At 34.7% G+C, this 17465-nt stretch overlaps 1 protein-coding gene and 1 long non-coding RNA gene across 2 annotated transcripts; both read left to right on the forward strand.

Annotated features, from left to right (window-relative positions):
* Positions 1 to 362: 362 nt before the first annotated feature.
* LOC129742948 (uncharacterized) lies at positions 363 to 11971 on the forward strand. The gene is made up of 3 exons (XM_055734886.1): positions 363 to 678; positions 1126 to 1367; positions 11879 to 11971. The coding sequence occupies exons 1-3, from the start codon at positions 363 to 365 to the stop codon at positions 11969 to 11971; spliced, it is 651 nt and encodes a 216-aa protein (XP_055590861.1).
* A 3273-nt stretch (positions 11972 to 15244) lies between these two features.
* LOC129749661 (uncharacterized) lies at positions 15245 to 16130 on the forward strand. The gene is made up of 3 exons (XR_008738123.1): positions 15245 to 15465; positions 15561 to 15723; positions 15850 to 16130. It is a non-coding gene; the product is annotated as an uncharacterized LOC129749661 (long non-coding RNA).
* Positions 16131 to 17465: the final 1335 nt, after the last annotated feature.

The raw sequence follows: 17465 nt of genomic DNA on the forward strand, positions 1-17465 counted from the left end.
GTAGTTTTGAATATCTGACTTTAGTGTTTTTAATCTCTTCTCACAGTTTTTGATCATATACCACGTGTGTTCGATTTCAATATTGAGAATTGACTTTTTGATGCGATTAATGGCGTGTTTGTAGTGTTCCCAAATATCTTGTCATAAGCGGAATCATCAACAACTGGGATAAGATACGGGATAATACAAATATAAATCTAGACCTCTTTCTGGAAATAACTGAGTTCTGCCTCGACAGCAGCTATTTTATGTACAAGTCAAACATTTACCTCCAAAAATTTGGCACAGCTATGGGGAGCCCACTATCACCAATTTTGGCAGATATCGTTATAAGTATTTTGATCGACACAGTCACGAGAAACATGACTTACAAAATACCCGTTCTAAAAAAGTACGTGGATGACTTATTCCTAGTACTACCAAAAGACAAGGTCCACGAAACTTTGCAGAGCTTCAACTTATACGATTCCCACTTACAGTTCACGGTCGAAGAAGAAAACGAAGGCCGACTTCCGTTCCTCGATATGGTCGTGATCAGATTCCCAGATGGAAACATGTCAACTGAGTGGTACAGCAAGCCGATAGCGTCTGGTCGAATACTCAACTATCTATCACTCCACAGTCTCAAAATGAAAATAAATGTAGCTTACAACTTTGTACAACGTGTCAACACCCTAAGTAAAAACCTCAGCAAAACTCAAATAAAAGATATAGTTCACCAACAACTCAAAATCAACAACTATCCAACCACCTTGATAAATAGAATATTTCATACTATTACATCACAAGTGGAAAAGCCTACTGAGGAAAATAAAATCGAAAATCAGGAACCAAAAAGATACAGCGCCGCTCCATATGTACCACAGCTAAGTGAACAACTCGCCAATATATTTAAAGAAGATTATTCAACCTGGCGAATCGCTACAAAATCTAACAACACCATAAAAAACTTCTACACAAAAGTAAAAGATCCACTCGATATAATGTTACAGCATAATATTATATACCAGATCCCATGCACAGGTTGCCCAGGAAAATATATTGGCCAAACGCAACAACTATTTAAAAAACGTCTATCAGCACATAAATCTAGCATAACCAAACTAGATTCGCTTCTCAACACAGGCTGCGATTATTCGAGTGAGAAGATAAAAGCATTAGCCGATAGCACCACAGCTCTCGTCAAGCACTGCGTGACGCATCAACACCGCTTCGATCTAACGAAGGCAAACGTTTTAGATCGTACATACCAGAACTCACGCCTGAACGTTCTTGAGACATTTCACATCAAATCCACCAAACACGCTGTTAATTATCGTACCGACGTAGAAGATATGTCTCCTGTATACTCCGAGATACTACACTCAGTGAGTGCCAATCGAAGGAGAGTAAAAACAAAATTTAACCAAGCCGATCCGACACTCAACTCATCTCAACCAATGGCTCTATCCGGATCAACCCATATGGAGCAGCCACCCGACTGAAACAGTAGAATGATAAGTATACGCACACTAGATAAATAAGATCAATTTTGGAAAAAGAGCTTTTACACACTTCTATATTAAATACAAAAATGTAATTACTTCACACATACAAACACACAATCCAACATCAAGTGTAAACAAAACCACATTAAAATTAAAAGGTTTAAACAAATTGTGTCCGCAGAAAACAGTTAGAAATTTTTATAAAATTATGACCATAGTGATAACAACATACAAGATAAAGGTAAAGTACACACAAATCCAATATTCAAATAGAAAATTCAACAAAAAACAATTATCATAACAGGTTAGATACCAGCAAAACTTCCCCTCACATCCGATACACTCAGGAACACATACAGTATAATGCAATGTAAGTACAACATTAGACAAAACTTTGTAAAATTCACAACTTCAAAAATTTTCAAAAAATAAAATAATTTTTAGATATCCCTTGAGGAAGGCCAAGACCAAAGGCCGAAACGTCGGGCAAATTGTAAATTTTAGTGTTTGCTTCCTTTTGACTGAAATGCCAATTTAAATTAAAAAGAATAATAATCATCAGTCGTTAAAAATTACTTAGAAATTTCAATTTAAAATCTAATTTAGAATCCAAAGTTTTCCGGTTGTTGTTTTGAAAAAAAAAATGCTGATTTTCAGCAATTGAGCTTGCTGGATTTACAGTAATTGATTCTGCTGAATTTTCTGGAAAACAAAATCGCTGGAAAGATATCGGGACAATATCCAGCAAATCTTTCTGGTTTCTAGCTAAACTTAATTTACTGTTTATGAATCTTATGTGATACTTTTGAACTTTGCCAGTTTTAATGAGGAATTTAAATAAAGGTTTTGCCATTTGTGATAAATTTATTATGATATGGATGATTCAATTTGCCAGAATTTTTACAGCATGTTGACGGGACGGGTAAATCTCGGGAATTTTATATACAAACCTGGCAAAATCCGGGTACTTTTTCAAAGATAACGCGCGAAAATCCGGGCAATATCCGGGCAATATTCGAGCAAATTTTGTAAAAACCCGAAAATTGAAAGAAAAAAATTAAAAAATAAATTTTTTCATCAAAATTTATTGACAAATTCTAAATCATATTAAAGGCTTTCTAAAAAACGTTTATGGTTACTTTTGAAGAACTTAATTCGTTTTGGATTCATAAATACAAAATTTTACATCACAATTTGTTTTTTTTTTTTTTTTGTTGATTTGCCGAATAAAGTGAAGAAATCCGGGCTTTTTCAATGAAATCTAGGCACCCAAGCTGAGCCAGACTGTTCCCAAATTTTGTATTAAATATTCTGGAAACCCGAACAAACCGGGCAATCTAGTAACCTTATGCATGATCAAACTATCTAACTTTGATCCCACTTTGAATCTTCAATATGCCAATGGAAAAAATTGAACTTTTCGAATAATGAATAAAGTCATCATTCGAATATAATAACAAAGATTGTATCGAAAATGTTTCGAAGCATTTATTTTTATTATTTTAAAATCCTTTATATTTATGTTCTACTACTTGAGCTGTCTTATTACTACAGAGGAAGTTCATTGTTAAAACGTTAGCTTGATGATAAAATGAAGTATGAATAACACACGATAGTTCACTGTTTATCATACGAGTTTCCTTAATTTATGCCAGCAAGGAGAATTATTTGCAATTTTTGGCAATTATGGAACCAAAATTGGCTCTAGGTCTTAAGTAAGATTTTCATTTAATACTAAAGTTTGAGCAACGTTTTTAAAATGTTTTTGGTTATGTTACATTCGAAATTCACAACAAAAACAATTCGATTTACACTGCGTTTCGAAATTTATATCTAAGGTTTCTGTCAGATCAAAGTGCTTAGCTGAAATGTAAATTCAGTTGGAATTTATTTACTTTAAATCTATTCCAGTAAAAAGGGTGATAAAATCAGCTCTTAATTTCAGGATTGCATCCCAAAGTTTTGATTTTGATTTTGACTTGAAATTCGAAATAAGATAACAAAAGGGGTCAGAATTTGTACTTGAAATTCAATATAAGGAATGCATTTTCTATAATTTATTAAAAAGCCATATTCTGAATCTTTACTTAAGTTGAATGAACGATGAATTGATTTTACTTCATGATTGTCAAATCTAGTAATCGTATTCGTTATCTGAGTTGCCTCTCAGTCTTCCAATTATTATAGATTGGTTCAAACAATAAACAACATAATCAATGTTTTAACATCCTTGATATAAATTTAGACTTTTGTTTTGACATTTCTTGTTTGCATTCTGTCTGATAAAAAACTTATCTTTTGATCTGAATTTTTAAGCCTTATTTTATTTTGAAAAATTTTCCACCAGCTGCTAATCTGAAATTTTTTTGAAAATTTAATCATACTATAAATTTCCTCCAATTAAATAATACTGCACATGCCTTTGTTACAAAAAGTTACGAATTTGTATACAAAATTTATACAACATGTTTAAAAATTGTTTATTCGAATAGCTTTCTTAATTGGCTTGTGATATAGCTCAGTTGGCAAGTCAGTTGCTTTCTGAGCCGATGTCCGTGAGTTCGAGCCCAAGAGTAAACATCGGTCACAGTTGTACCGGATAAGTTTTTCAATGACTTGTCCGCCAACTTCATCGTTGATATAAGTCGCGAATGACACGAATATGTTAAAACGACTATAATCGAAACAAAAAAAAAAGCTTTTTTAATAGCATAATTTTAAACTTAAACGGTTTTATAACTTTTATCATACAAGAAGCAAGTTCCAATTCCTAAATTTAATGATTCTGTGTATATTATTATCAAATCCTCAAAAATATTCAATGGTGATGGCAAATGAAATACTCAAATGCTCATGCTCTTTAAACAATTTCTTTGAAATCATTGTTAAAAAGCTTGATTCATCTTTTTGAAAAAAATCATGTTTTATTTCCTGATAGAGGTAGTTTATTTCATTGCTGAATCAACCACATAGCTTTCAGCTTCTTCATTCAATGCAACATAAAAAATTTAAAATTTCCAAATCAGTTAAGCCAGCTCTTTCTGAGGTGACATTAACATAAGCTCCGGCCAAATCTCTATCGCTCTGGTCTGCGACTCCCAACAATTCGAACACGACACCTCCAACAACGGCAAATTCCAATTTCCATCTTCCTTTCTCACGAATTAACATCTCAATTTCAACAGCAGCATTCCAATCGACCGCGCACCGCCCATTAATTCGTTTATCAATGCTAATGGGTCTCAATTAGGAAAATCACTATCGGGAGGAAAATTCCGCGCCCGACAGCCATCGCGGAAAATCCACCCTGAGCCAATTGGCGGGGCCTCTTAAATGGGTAACTGATAGTAAAAGATCATTGTTTGCTGTTTTACCAGCCATGGCGCAAGACCATCGAACAATTCCACTCAATTAGTGTCAACTCTCTCACTTGGCTTACAAAGTCTTTATGCTAAACTTTCAATCTGGGAATTTGTAATTAGTTTATCGTCACTGGGAAAGACACTAGGAGTTGCCACTTTTTGCCTGTCTCTCTTTCAGTAGCTAGCTTCGTGCATTTAAAAAATTCTCTTAAAACTTTCAACCTTCTTGTAGCCTCTTGTTCGGAAACCCCTTCCGAATAATGTTCAAAATTTTTCAAGAGCTTGTTTTTAACAATTTTCTTCTACGAGAAAAAAAAAGTCAACCGGTGGTGTTTCGAAACGGAGGTGGAACATAACAAGACAATAAATCAAATTGTCTACCACTTGACCGGACCGTTTGGATCCTTCGTTTTCTCATTGCCATTGCCGTCTCGTCATCATTATAGCGCACAACAATACGATAATAAGCTCCCTTCTTTTGGCACCACCTCTTTTCCAGGAAGATTCAAACGTCAGACGGCATATTTAACTTACTTTGGTTCAGAAACGATCATTCCACGTGACACCTTGGTTGGCTGTTTTAAGAATCTTATAGGTAGGGAGATCCAAGTTGTGCTGTGGGTGGACATGATGGCTGCTAATTTGCATGCAAACACTTCATTCTTTCGAGTGTTTCCGAGACGACCCGGATTGACCGATGTTGTTGGTTCGATTGATTGATTGTCAGGTTTGTGAATGAATTAGCTACGTTCGAGCGTCCAACCGACGCAACGGTTGGTGGCGTAGTTGACAAATTTATTGCGGGGCTCAACTCTTAAATCGATTAATAAATTGTGCTGATGAAGATAGGAAATGTGTTGACAATTGTTGATATTTAAAAGACTTTTGATAGTTTTCAAATGGATAAATCTTATGGTTAATATTAAAACTTTGTCAAAGGCAGATGAACCTAATGAAACTACATATACATAAGTTTGAAAAATTAACCAATAAACATAAGAAAAATATTGAAGATTCCTAGGTTTAAACTCTTCAGAGCCCTACCCCGCCTTTTGACAGGGTTTTCTCAAATAGTCATACACAAAACCGCATCGCAGCAAAATTTTTGCTAAAAAAAACTGCAATGATTATAAAACTCTGAAATTCATATCATCCTGATTATGGAAGGATTTGCCAATGCACTTGTCCAATCGATATACTGGAACATTTGATAAATGTTTCCACTGTAATCTATTAATCTATGTAGATGTGAAATTTATTTGTATATGAAAGCGACAAAACTGACTTGTTAAGATGAATCTATACTTAATGCGATCTATGCAAATGCATTTTTTCCTTAACGTATTCAAAAATTTGTTATTTTTTGTTTTCTTGAAATATTTCAGAATAACTAGTTTTTTGGCCTGCCAACAAATCTTATTTCCGAAATTTGGCTCGCCTGTTGAAAATGTTGGCCACCCATGCCCAAGACCCTTATGATGACTCTATAAAACTAAGCAACTAGGCCGTTTCTAACAATATGAAAAGGAATATATTTGAATATAATGTCTGTTTTACAGCTTCCAACTTAAATTCGACTAAGTTGGACGAACAAAGACTATACATTTTGTTAAACACTAAGCAAATTTAAATATTTATACTGAGCATGATTTTTATTCCAGACGTTTTTTCCCGGACTTAAATAATCTTCGTTTCCCTACATAATGCGCATCGAACTTTCCACCTTCTTGATTGCTTCTGTGGCGAGTAGCTGGACCTCTTCGGTTTATGGGTCCGATGAACCACGTCGTCGGCGAATCCTAAAAGACTCATTCCCGTAAGGATACGCATTCTCAGTAGTCTGTCGTAATCGATGAACTAAAACCCAGCCAAGTATACATAAGACTGCCCCAAATGATTTTTTCCGACGATCAACACGGATTCTTGCCCAAGCACTCCACACCAACTAACCTTCTGACGTTTACTTCTTACGTGCATGAAAGTTTTGCTGCGAAGTCTCAAACCGACGCTATTTACACCGATTTATCTGCGGCATTCGACAAAGTCAACCACGATATTGCCATTGGAAAACTCGAACGCCTGGGTTTCTGTGGAACTCTTCTTGACTGATTCCGGAGCTACCTATCAGGACGTAAATTAACAGTTCGCACGGAGGACTCTTTCTCCAAACAATTCTCTGCTTCTTCTGGTGTGCCTCAGGGAAGCCATTAAGGGCCGATTATCTTCTTAATCTACTTCAGCGATGCGCTCTCACTCCTCGACGGCCCAAAGCTATGCTATGCTGATGACCTAAAACTATTTTACAACATCAACGGCCAGAACGATATTGATACAAAATCAATTTAACCTCTTCGCACACTGCACTGGTGTGATATAAACTGCTTGCCTTTGAATCGCAGTTAGTGTGCAGTAATCAGCTTTTCAAGAAAGCGTCTGCCTTTTTCCGCTGAGTACTTCCTCGGAGATGAGCCAATCGCACGCGTAGAACACATCAACGATCTGGGTGTAATTCTAGACAGGAAGCTGGAACTCAGGACACACACAAACTACGTTGTCGACAAACCTCGAGAAGTTTTGGATTCTTATTTCGAGTGTCCAAGGACTTCAAGGATGTGTATTGCCTGAAAAGTTTGTATTGCAGTATTGTTCGCTCTATCCTTGAATATGCATCAGCTGTTTGGTGTCCCTACTACCAGAATGGGGCCGAACGGATCGGGGCTATACAGCGGCGCTTCTTGCGATTTGCCCTTAGACACCTGCCTTGGCAAGAACCGTTTCACTTGCCAAGCTATGAACATCGATACCGTCTCATAGACATAGATACTCTTCAAGCCCACAGGAACGCAACACGAGCTTCCTTCGTCGCCGATCTCTTGACATCGCGATTTGACTACCCCACGCTCCTAGAAGCCATTCCTCTAAGTGTGCGACCCCGTGGACTTAGAAACCAAGATCTGCGGTTGTATATTCCCATTCGTTTGAACAATTATGGAGCTAATAGCGCTATCATCAATGTAATGAAAACATTCAACCGTTTTTCTGAGCACTTCGACTTTGACGTTTCGAGAGATGTTTTTCGTAGTAAAGTTTTAAGTGTATTGAGAACCCTGTAATTGGACTAAGTACTCTTTATATATTTATTTTAATTCACCATTTGGACCAATATGTGTTCCGTTGATTTGTTATAAATAAATAGATAAATAAATGATCCGAGATTTGAAAATGTAATGCGCTGCAGGCTTAAATTTATCCTAGGCCTAGTACAAGATCTCATGCTAAATTTGTACCAGATCGGATCACGGGAAGGGGTTGCTAACCGAGCCTAAAGTTTATATGGGATTTTGAGACATTTTGTTCGGGAGGAACATGAAAACCCAGTTTTAAATGAATAACTTTGGTCTCATTCGACCGATTTCTTTTCAAAACAGTTTTACTTGAAGCCTAAACTATGACAAATATTTCATTCGAAGACTGCCTTTCGATTCGAGTAAAGATAAAAGAGTTCTTAAGCTTCAAAAAAGAGCTATCTTTTTAAAAGGTGATTTTCATCACTATTAATGAGAGACACCGCTTCAAACATTTTGACGCATTAACAGTGATGAATATCACCCTGGAAAAAGTTACCCCATTTTTGAAGTCTAATAACTTTTTTATCATAAGTCAAATTGAAAGGCAGTCTTTAGATGAAATATTTGTCATAGTTTAGGCTTTAAGAAAAATTGTTTTCAAAAGAAATCGGCCGAATGAGACCAAAGTTATTAATGAAAAACTAGATTTTCATGATGCTCCGGAACAAAATGTCTCAAAATCCCATACCAATTTTAGGCTCGTTGAGCGACCCCTTATTGTAGGGTTGCCATCCGTCCCGCTTTTTTGGAAAATGTCCCGCCGTCCCACTTTTTATTTGAAATGTCCCGCTTTTTTTAAATTAGGTTTTCAAACTTAAAAAAAAAGTTTGCCTACGTTTGATTAATTTTGCTTTATCGAAATTGCACATCAAACAAATAAGATGCTTGCTTTTTTATCCCTTATTTCTTTGGGAATGTTCTATTAAATTTTTCTATGCAATTCCTATTATTATAAGATTTCTATCTATCAAACAAGATACTGCTTTTAAATTTGTTAGAAGAGCTAGTTTTCAATTAAAAATTTGTCAGTGTCACATAGTGACACGCCTTATGATTCATACTATTTTATTTTAAACTGGTGGGAATCACATGTAAATCAATGTAAAAAGGCATTTTCTTTATTCAAAATAACAGTTATGCAGTTCAAAATTGAACATTTTCACACTGAAAACAGTATCGAAAAGTGCTACATTTCAGCACGACCAACTTTATTTTTAGTTGTTGGTTAATAAATGAATTTTCAAGGGACAATTTTTACGTCGTAGTTATCCGACTCAGCAATCCTCGTTGAATAAATTAACGACTCGTGCTGAAAAAACCACTTTTTGAAACTTGTTGCATAAACAACTATTTGCATGACAAAACGTATAGCTTTTCAGTATTAAGAAAAATTTCCAAAAAGATCTCATTTTGGGTAGTGAAATATGACACTCTGATTTCGCACTAAAACCGATTCTGGAGAATTTATTTGATTTTATATAATTTTGAAATCTTCTCAATCTTGAAACGAAGCTGATGTGACTTTTACAGTGAAAAAATATATAACAATAAATATAGTGGCACTCTTTCCACGAACCAAAAATTTCAAGCTTGAGAAAATTCCATAAAAAATCAGTGAATACATATACAAGTACATATACAAAAATTAATTTCTTTGTATAAAATGTAAGCTGAATTGCCAAAAGATTGGTGTTTTTGGTAAGAACTCAAAGTCGTTCGAGTTGGGCCGTCGGGAGGAGTGATGAGAATGGTTCAATTTTGCTTAATAAATGATTATGGTTTTGTGTGACATTCATCCTCAACTCGCAGAGTGGTAGAATATACATATTATTGAACACTATTATCAGTAATAGCATCAACAGTTTAATATATTTACAAGTGTAACAAAGTGTTATTGATATTTTTTCTAAAGATAAAACAATGATCAAGTCCCGGAAAATAACTAATTCTCTGCTTGGCACAATCTAATTTCTCTCCTTCGGCAAACGGGTAGAAAAGCGTGGCGTTCGTGTTTAAGTGTGTGTGTGCTACAAAGCTGTCCAAGGGCTACTTTTGGATTCATGCAAGAAAAGTGAGTGACTGAGATTAACGGAACTACCCAATCACGCAACTGCAGAGTGGCAAAGAAGAAAAGAATGGCATCCGCAGATTCTCCGGCAGATGTTCTGAATGATGCTTTTTATTGTCCTTAAATAAATATTTCCTTTTACCCACTTTTGAATAATACTCAAACCCCAAGGCGAGTGCAATGGCAGCGGGAACTGACTATAGTATGTATGTAGTGATCTCGTTGAGTGAGTTTTTACAAACACTTCTACACATTTGATCGGCTCCTGTTTGCATGACTGAAACATTTCAATCCTGTGAAACATTTCATAGTTGTTCTCTATAGTGCAGGTTTTCATGATGTTGAGCGACTCTTCCAAAGGCTGCAGATGGGCCTGAGTTGCGGAAAAAGGTTAACAACGAATTCAGTTTTAGTTTTTCTGATAATTAAAATTTTATTTGCAGCCAAAACTCGTGCAACCAATATCCATATCTATTTTATTTTAACTTGGATAATTGAACTTCAAAGGGCAATGCATCAAAGCTTAACTTATTTATTATAAAATTATCTGATTTACAAAATACTAATTGATTATTTTTGAAACTCAAGAAACAGCCAAATGGAATGCAGCCAGGAAACCATCAGATAGTATAAAAGCAATCTATTAATCAATAAAATATAGTCAATTTTTCGCGGCGGGTGTCATGAATTAAAATCATTTTCCATGTTTGATATTTTCAGGATTTGAAATGACATTTTGTATATTTCAGCACATAGGAATACTAGATTACTGCCGAAGTTTTTATGATTGTCATTCATTCATTTCTACATTAGGACATCTTGGGAGCACTGATCGGATGTTTTACAACAGGCATGTCAAGCCTGTTCTCATACAATAATACGCATAAATTTCTTACAGGTTTCATCTCAAACTGTATGATTATTTTAAAAGTATCTCCTTTCAAAGAATTTAAGCAAGGTTTATGTTGTGTTCGTTGGGATAGTGTTTTACCTGTATTTAACTTGTTTATAATTTTAGCTAGGTTTATATCAACAGAGAAGGCGGCATGACTTGGTCTTTGTCTATCACTCGACAACTGGATGATTCTTTTAGCTTTAGTTCGCATATTTCACATTTCTAACAAACTCATATTACTCCACATGATTTCAATGCATTCATTCAGTGAATTTCACATTAGAATTTCAAATTTAATTTAGACTTTAGCAATCACTGTTATTTATATGGTTTTTGTACATGTTATAGTAAATTCATTTATCAACAAATCTATTTTTTTAATCTTAATTGCCTTATAACTTTTCAGAACAAGCAAATACAATAAAAGGAAAAATATCGTCGTGCACATTTCCTTTTCTTTTTATTCTTAGCTGATTCAACGATACACCAAATAACTTATATTATGTATTTGTATTAGATTATCCCACATTATACCATTATATTGTACTGTATTATGCTGGCCCTTATTCTGCGCCGCGCGTGACGTGACGATTGTCACCTCACCTCGGAGTCACCGTGAGATTTGTCACCTTATTCCCGTAGTCAATATGGGTAAAGTGACAGAGGTTCATTCTAGGTGAGTGGCCGAATGAACACATGTGTCAAAATGGTAGAATTTAGCTGGTGCTGTTTTGATTTTGCTTTCGCTTCGAATTTTCCGAATTAGTTTTTTCTGTAACGGTTTAGAATTTCGATTCGAAAATGGCCATCATCGGATGGTACGGTCACAGCAAGCTGCTTGAGGATGATAAACGGACGATTTGAGCGACGTAAGTAGAAATTTCGCTCATCAAAGCTGGGTTCGAATTTGGGTATTATTGCCGAAAAAACAAAATCAGATGCCGACGGCTCCGAATGGTGCCGGTTTATATATTTTCTCCAACCGAGGTTACCACCGTGGCATGCCGGAAATTATCGATCCGAACAGCTAGTTGATTGTGGCGTACTGATTCTTTACTAATGGATTTTATTGTTATTTTTTAGATTTGGAAAAGTGGTCGTAATCTTAGAACTGGACAAAAACTTACAACATGATTGCGCCATCTTCGAGACTGCGCCCAAGAACCCAAGAAAATTTCAATAAATAAAAAAAATCATACATATTCAAAACTATCATTCTTTATCATTTAATTAACTATTTAGAGCTTGTCATTGCCGTGTACATAAATTTTCTGTTAAATTTTTAAATTTATTTTTTGTCACCACCTGAAAATGTTCCGACAATCCTCATCGATTGCCGAATTAGTTCAGCGAATCTAGATTTGTTCGTGATAATTGTTTTTAAAATGGTCATACTTTAATGTTGTTGAACTTTTAGAGCCAAATTATTCCCTGTTCATAATTTTTTCTTTGAATTTCTATCTCGTCGCGACCTGAAAAGGTACCGACAATTGTCACCTAAAATCGTCACCCGAATGCGACGATTCTCACCCACGGTGACTACGAGAATAGTGTAAGAACTCACAAAGTTCATCCGGAGTGACGTTCCTCACCTAAACCGACTGCTGGAATAGAGTGACTTGGGTGACTCTACTATCGTCACGTCACTCGAGGCGCAGAATAAGGGCCGCTATCTCGGTTAGTCAACAATATGGTTATAGCTGCTCGAGACTTTTTCCCTTTCAACCCTGGATACCGTAAGTGACTCTGCTTACGATTCCATTCCCCTTGAAAGTCTCATTGAGTAGTTATGACTGTATTGCGTGGTAACCAAGATGGACGCGCGGGCTATTTTCTTTGCCACAACCGAGGCGCTGCCGTAAACTCAAGGTGGATACATACATACATACATACATACATACATACATATATTTCAATATTACCTGTATCATCATCTGATTCAAGCTATATCTCAGTTTCATACCCGTCAGTAATATGTTATAACATTATTTACTATTCCAGTTTTCAACAAAAACTGCATAGAAGTGCCTGAACATCAGTTGCTAGCAAGTTTTGTTCTACACAGTACCCGTACTATTTTCACCATTTCACCATTTTTTCAAAAGTCAATTATGTTTAAATGTACAAAAATATCAAGAGGAAGAAAAGTCATTGCTCTCTGAACATATAATTCAGCTTTTAAAATAACATATTTTCAGTTTCCAGTCTTCGTAGTGTGAATTGCTTACGTTTTGAACTATCGTTTTTCGTTATATTTGCTAAATTAAAGATTTGTTCTTATCATTGGTGGTGGAAGTTCATCAATGCAATTAATTATTCACTTTTTTACAGTCAATAAAATAAAATCATTCATCGAAATATATGCAGCTGTAAATACATAATTTTTCTGGATTTTATATTGTTATATTACATGAATTATATTTTATGAGCATACATTATTCTTTGATATATTTTATAATATTTTTTTTAAATATATTATTTGACATTAGCTTAATCATATTATAGTATATGTTTATGTTATATTATATTATATCATACTACATTTTATTATATTATATTATTATATCACACTATTATTTTATATTATTATATTCCATTTTTATACCTATTAGATTTCATCTACATCAAATGAATGGGTGGGAGGATCTGGGTACCCTTCTTTTGCAAAAGGAGCGGGTAGCAGTATGTGCTTGTTACCTGTTTCAAATACTGGACGTTTTTCAATTTATGCCAAGGGAATTTGGCATGGTTGAGAAAAAGAAAGTATTTGATTACTTTTTGTAAAATAAGGACGCACTCTTTTTTCGGAAGCCTTGGAGGCGGGATTATAATTTGTATGCTATTTTGGTTAGTCAACAATGCGGTTATAGCTTCTTGAGACTTTTTCCCCTTATATTCCTGGATACCGTAAGTGCCTCTGCTTACGATTCTACTCCCTTGGAAGTCTCTTTGAGTGGCTATGATTGTTTTGCGTGGTAACCAAGATGGTCGCACGGGTTATTTTCTTGGCCATGACCGCGGCGCTGCCGCAAACCCAAGGTGGATACATACATACATACATACATACATACATAAAATGTAAGCTGAATTGCCTAATGAGACCCTTGTTATAGCGTTTGCTTAGTCATGACATTCAATCGCAAGTATGTTAATTTTCAAGAAAATATCTTGACATTTTGTAAAACAAAAAAACCGCTTGTAATGCTGATAATTTTTTCATCATTTATTTAATTTTTGTTCCAATCAATATTGTTCAGCGTCTTTGTGTCGTTCGCATTTTTTTTACCAACGCAAGAGCATTGAAAACGTTCAACATTGTTCGATGTTTACGCCTGGATTTGAAAGCATAGACGTTGATTCGAAGGGTAGATGTAAATATTAAATGAAATATGCCTTCATTATCGATTTATAGAACTTTATACTTAAGTAAAAATGCACCGCTCTTTTAGAGTAGAAAAATAAACTATATTCACATATAATACACAGAAAAAAAATTTGACTATTACGTGTCACTGAAAACTGTAGCCTTTAAATTAAATCACCTGTAATTAAAACCTGTAATTTTAAATTGTTTTCCTTGAAAGTTACGAAGATTCATTTATTATTACAGCAAATGTCCTGTAAAAAAGTTGTACGCTTAAATATAAATGTCACGTAATCATGTTTTCGATCTGTAAAATTATGGTAAATGTCCTGCTCGTTTTTGTAACAGGACATTTGCGTAATTTTACAGGAAATAATTTTTGCTGTGTACATACATTTCATGACTACACAGAAAAAAAATCTGAATCCTTAACAGCACTGAATATGAATTGCACAAATATTACATGACACAGAACACTATTTTCTTATGTAAAATTCCGGCATTTGTGATGCTTCTTTTTATTTACATCATATGTGATGTAATTTTACAAATGTTTATCACTGAAATTGGAAAATATGAATATTACATGACACAGAACGCGATTTTCACTGTAAACTTAAAAATGCGAAATCGAAAAGAGCACTGAAATTGAGGATGACATGTAAACCTGAAACATTGAGTCCGAAAAAACACGGAAATAGAGTTGCTTGAATATTACATGGCATGTAACGTAAAAAGTGCAAGTAAATCAAAGCAAACATAATTTGATTAAAAAGAAAAAATATTGATTCAGAAATTCAACAATTTTCGACATTAAAAAGGTTTGTGTTAAATTCATTTTTATTCGAAGCCTTGGATATACTGACGCAGTTGCTGATCCATCCGTGAGTTTCAGTTCATTCGGTTCATCCCCATAATGAATATCAATGTTGTTGTTTTGGCTAAGTGCGGACCTGTTTTCAATTTTTTGCCGAACCGGAAAGTTTTCGTTTAGGTTTATATTGTACCACGAAACCCCATTCTCTGCTTGGACCTTTAATCGTACCTTCCGGCGATGGCCACAGAAGTACTGGTAGCTGCAACGAATGGAAATGGTCCCAGGTTATCGAAAGTCGGATTCGATATCCCGCGTTATCGGTCTTCTTCAATAGAAAACATGGGGTAAGTAGATTAAATTGGCCCATCTTTGTGTGCACAACAAATGTTTCAGTGACCGTAATGATAATCACTGCTCAATTTTTTTATATTGATTTCAGGGACCGCCATTCGTTCTACCAAAAGTACCTAAACCCAACGGCAGCGGACGGAAGAAGAAATGATTATTCTCAAGGAAACAGTTGGCCACTGTTTCACGTTTAACAGTTGATGGGGCTGAAAATGAAAGAGCGAGAATTTCCTGCATACCGAAGAAGTTTCCTGGTAAGAATAAAATTTCTGCAAAAATCGTTAGAGTAAATTAAATTTATGTTTGCGTTTGAAAGAATTGAAGTGCTTTAAATCTTATCTTGCAACTAAACGAATTTATCTTTTAATTTTCATTTACAGGATTCGGCTACTCGGCTAAAGTTGATTTCAACCCCCACAAAGCGGAGGCAGAAGATTCTCAAACATAATGGAGTTTATCGTCTACATCCAAAGAATCAAGCGTGAGAAGGCTACAACGGACCGAAAATCTGTGAAGGTTCCAACGGATCGTAAAGCCATCTTGAATCGCTGTGTGGTTGATCAGCTGAGGAAAAAATTAACCGTTTTTTTAACGATAAATTAGTGATAATATGATAAATGATTCAATTGTGCAATTATGTTTATAAAATATTTTTAATAAAAAACGGAAAACAAAAAAAACTAACAATTCTTATTGGGAACGCAAAAGCCCTACAATATTAAAGGGGAAAATTACATCACATATGATGTAACCGGAAAGAAACGTCATAAATGACGGAATTTTCCATGCGTGTTTAATTTTACAAGTTTATTCTAATTTTACATCATTGCGAGTTCAATGATCTGTAATATTGAACTCGCATTGAAAATTCCGTCATATATGATGCTTCTTTTTATTTACATCATATATGATGTAATTTTACAGATTTTTTTGGTAGTGTGTATTTTAAACAAATTTTTAAAATGTCCCGCTTTTTTCGGCTGTGTCCCGCTTTTTCCTCTCAAAATGTCCCGCTTTTTTCAAAACCATCCGGACCTTATTGTGATCCGATCTGGCCCAAATTTGGCATGAGACCTTGTACTAGGTCTACACAGTATTAAATAATTACATGTTATAACCTGCAAATAAATGGAACAAGTTATTTCCACTAAATTTACATGACTTACGTCGCGACGTAATGTAAATTCCCGAAAGGAAAAAAAATGCCATTGTGAATTTACATGACCATAACAATGAAACCGTACCGGCTCATTATCCCTTTTTAGTTTTTCATTATTTTATCATATTTTTGCCATCAGCTTAATAACAAAGCATGCCAATGGTTTAAAAGATGTTCAAAATGTTTATGATTACTTGAAATCCACGAGCTCCAGATTTGACACAGCATTTTCATCGCGCATCAAATCGAACTTGCTGCTTACCGGTCGGCCGTTCGGTGTTTGTTTGTGAAACGATCCTGCTACAGGGTGTGTCTGATTTTTTTTAGTTGCGTTAATACTTTTTGGAAGGATGATTTTGAAAACAGTTTTTCATTACTTTTCAAAATAGGTAGCACTATGTTAATCCAAAATGTTTTTTGATTGATAATACTTGTCATTTGTTCGTTGTACTTTGAAATGTCCTTTGCAAAATGATGGAATGTGGAGAAGGGGTAATGAAGCTTATATTTTAATTGTATAGATATTAAACAATTCAAAACGATTCAAATCCGAGAACTTGATTTTTTGAATTCTCAAGTTAATATTTAAATCGAAGAATAAAAAGAAAAAAAAACTTTATTGTGCTGAATCTTTTGTAACAACAAATTGAGAATATTGTTGACCTTTTCATGCTATATTTATTTGAACCAAAAGTTTACTACTTTTTATGCTATTCATTTATAATTGTTAGATTTCGAATCAATGTTATCGGTTAGAGTTATTCCTATATATATTTTTTTAAAATACAAAGAATCAAAGACAAGAGGTGAACTGTTGCTAAGAACAAAATATCACTT

This window comes from Uranotaenia lowii, chromosome 2 (genome assembly GCF_029784155.1).
Source record: "Uranotaenia lowii strain MFRU-FL chromosome 2, ASM2978415v1, whole genome shotgun sequence".
Taxonomy (NCBI): Eukaryota; Metazoa; Arthropoda; class Insecta; order Diptera; family Culicidae; genus Uranotaenia; species Uranotaenia lowii.

Coding starts and splice junctions, on each gene's coding strand:
- LOC129742948 (XM_055734886.1), top strand. CDS start 363: ATGACTTACAAAATACCCGTTCTAAAAAAGTACGTGGATGACTTATTC. Junction 679..1,125: donor ACAACGTGTCAACACCCTAA/GTAAAAACCTCA, acceptor TTCTCAACACAG/GCTGCGATTATTCGAGTGAG. Junction 1,368..11,878: donor ACTCCGAGATACTACACTCA/GTGAGTGCCAAT, acceptor AAACAAAATCAG/ATGCCGACGGCTCCGAATGG.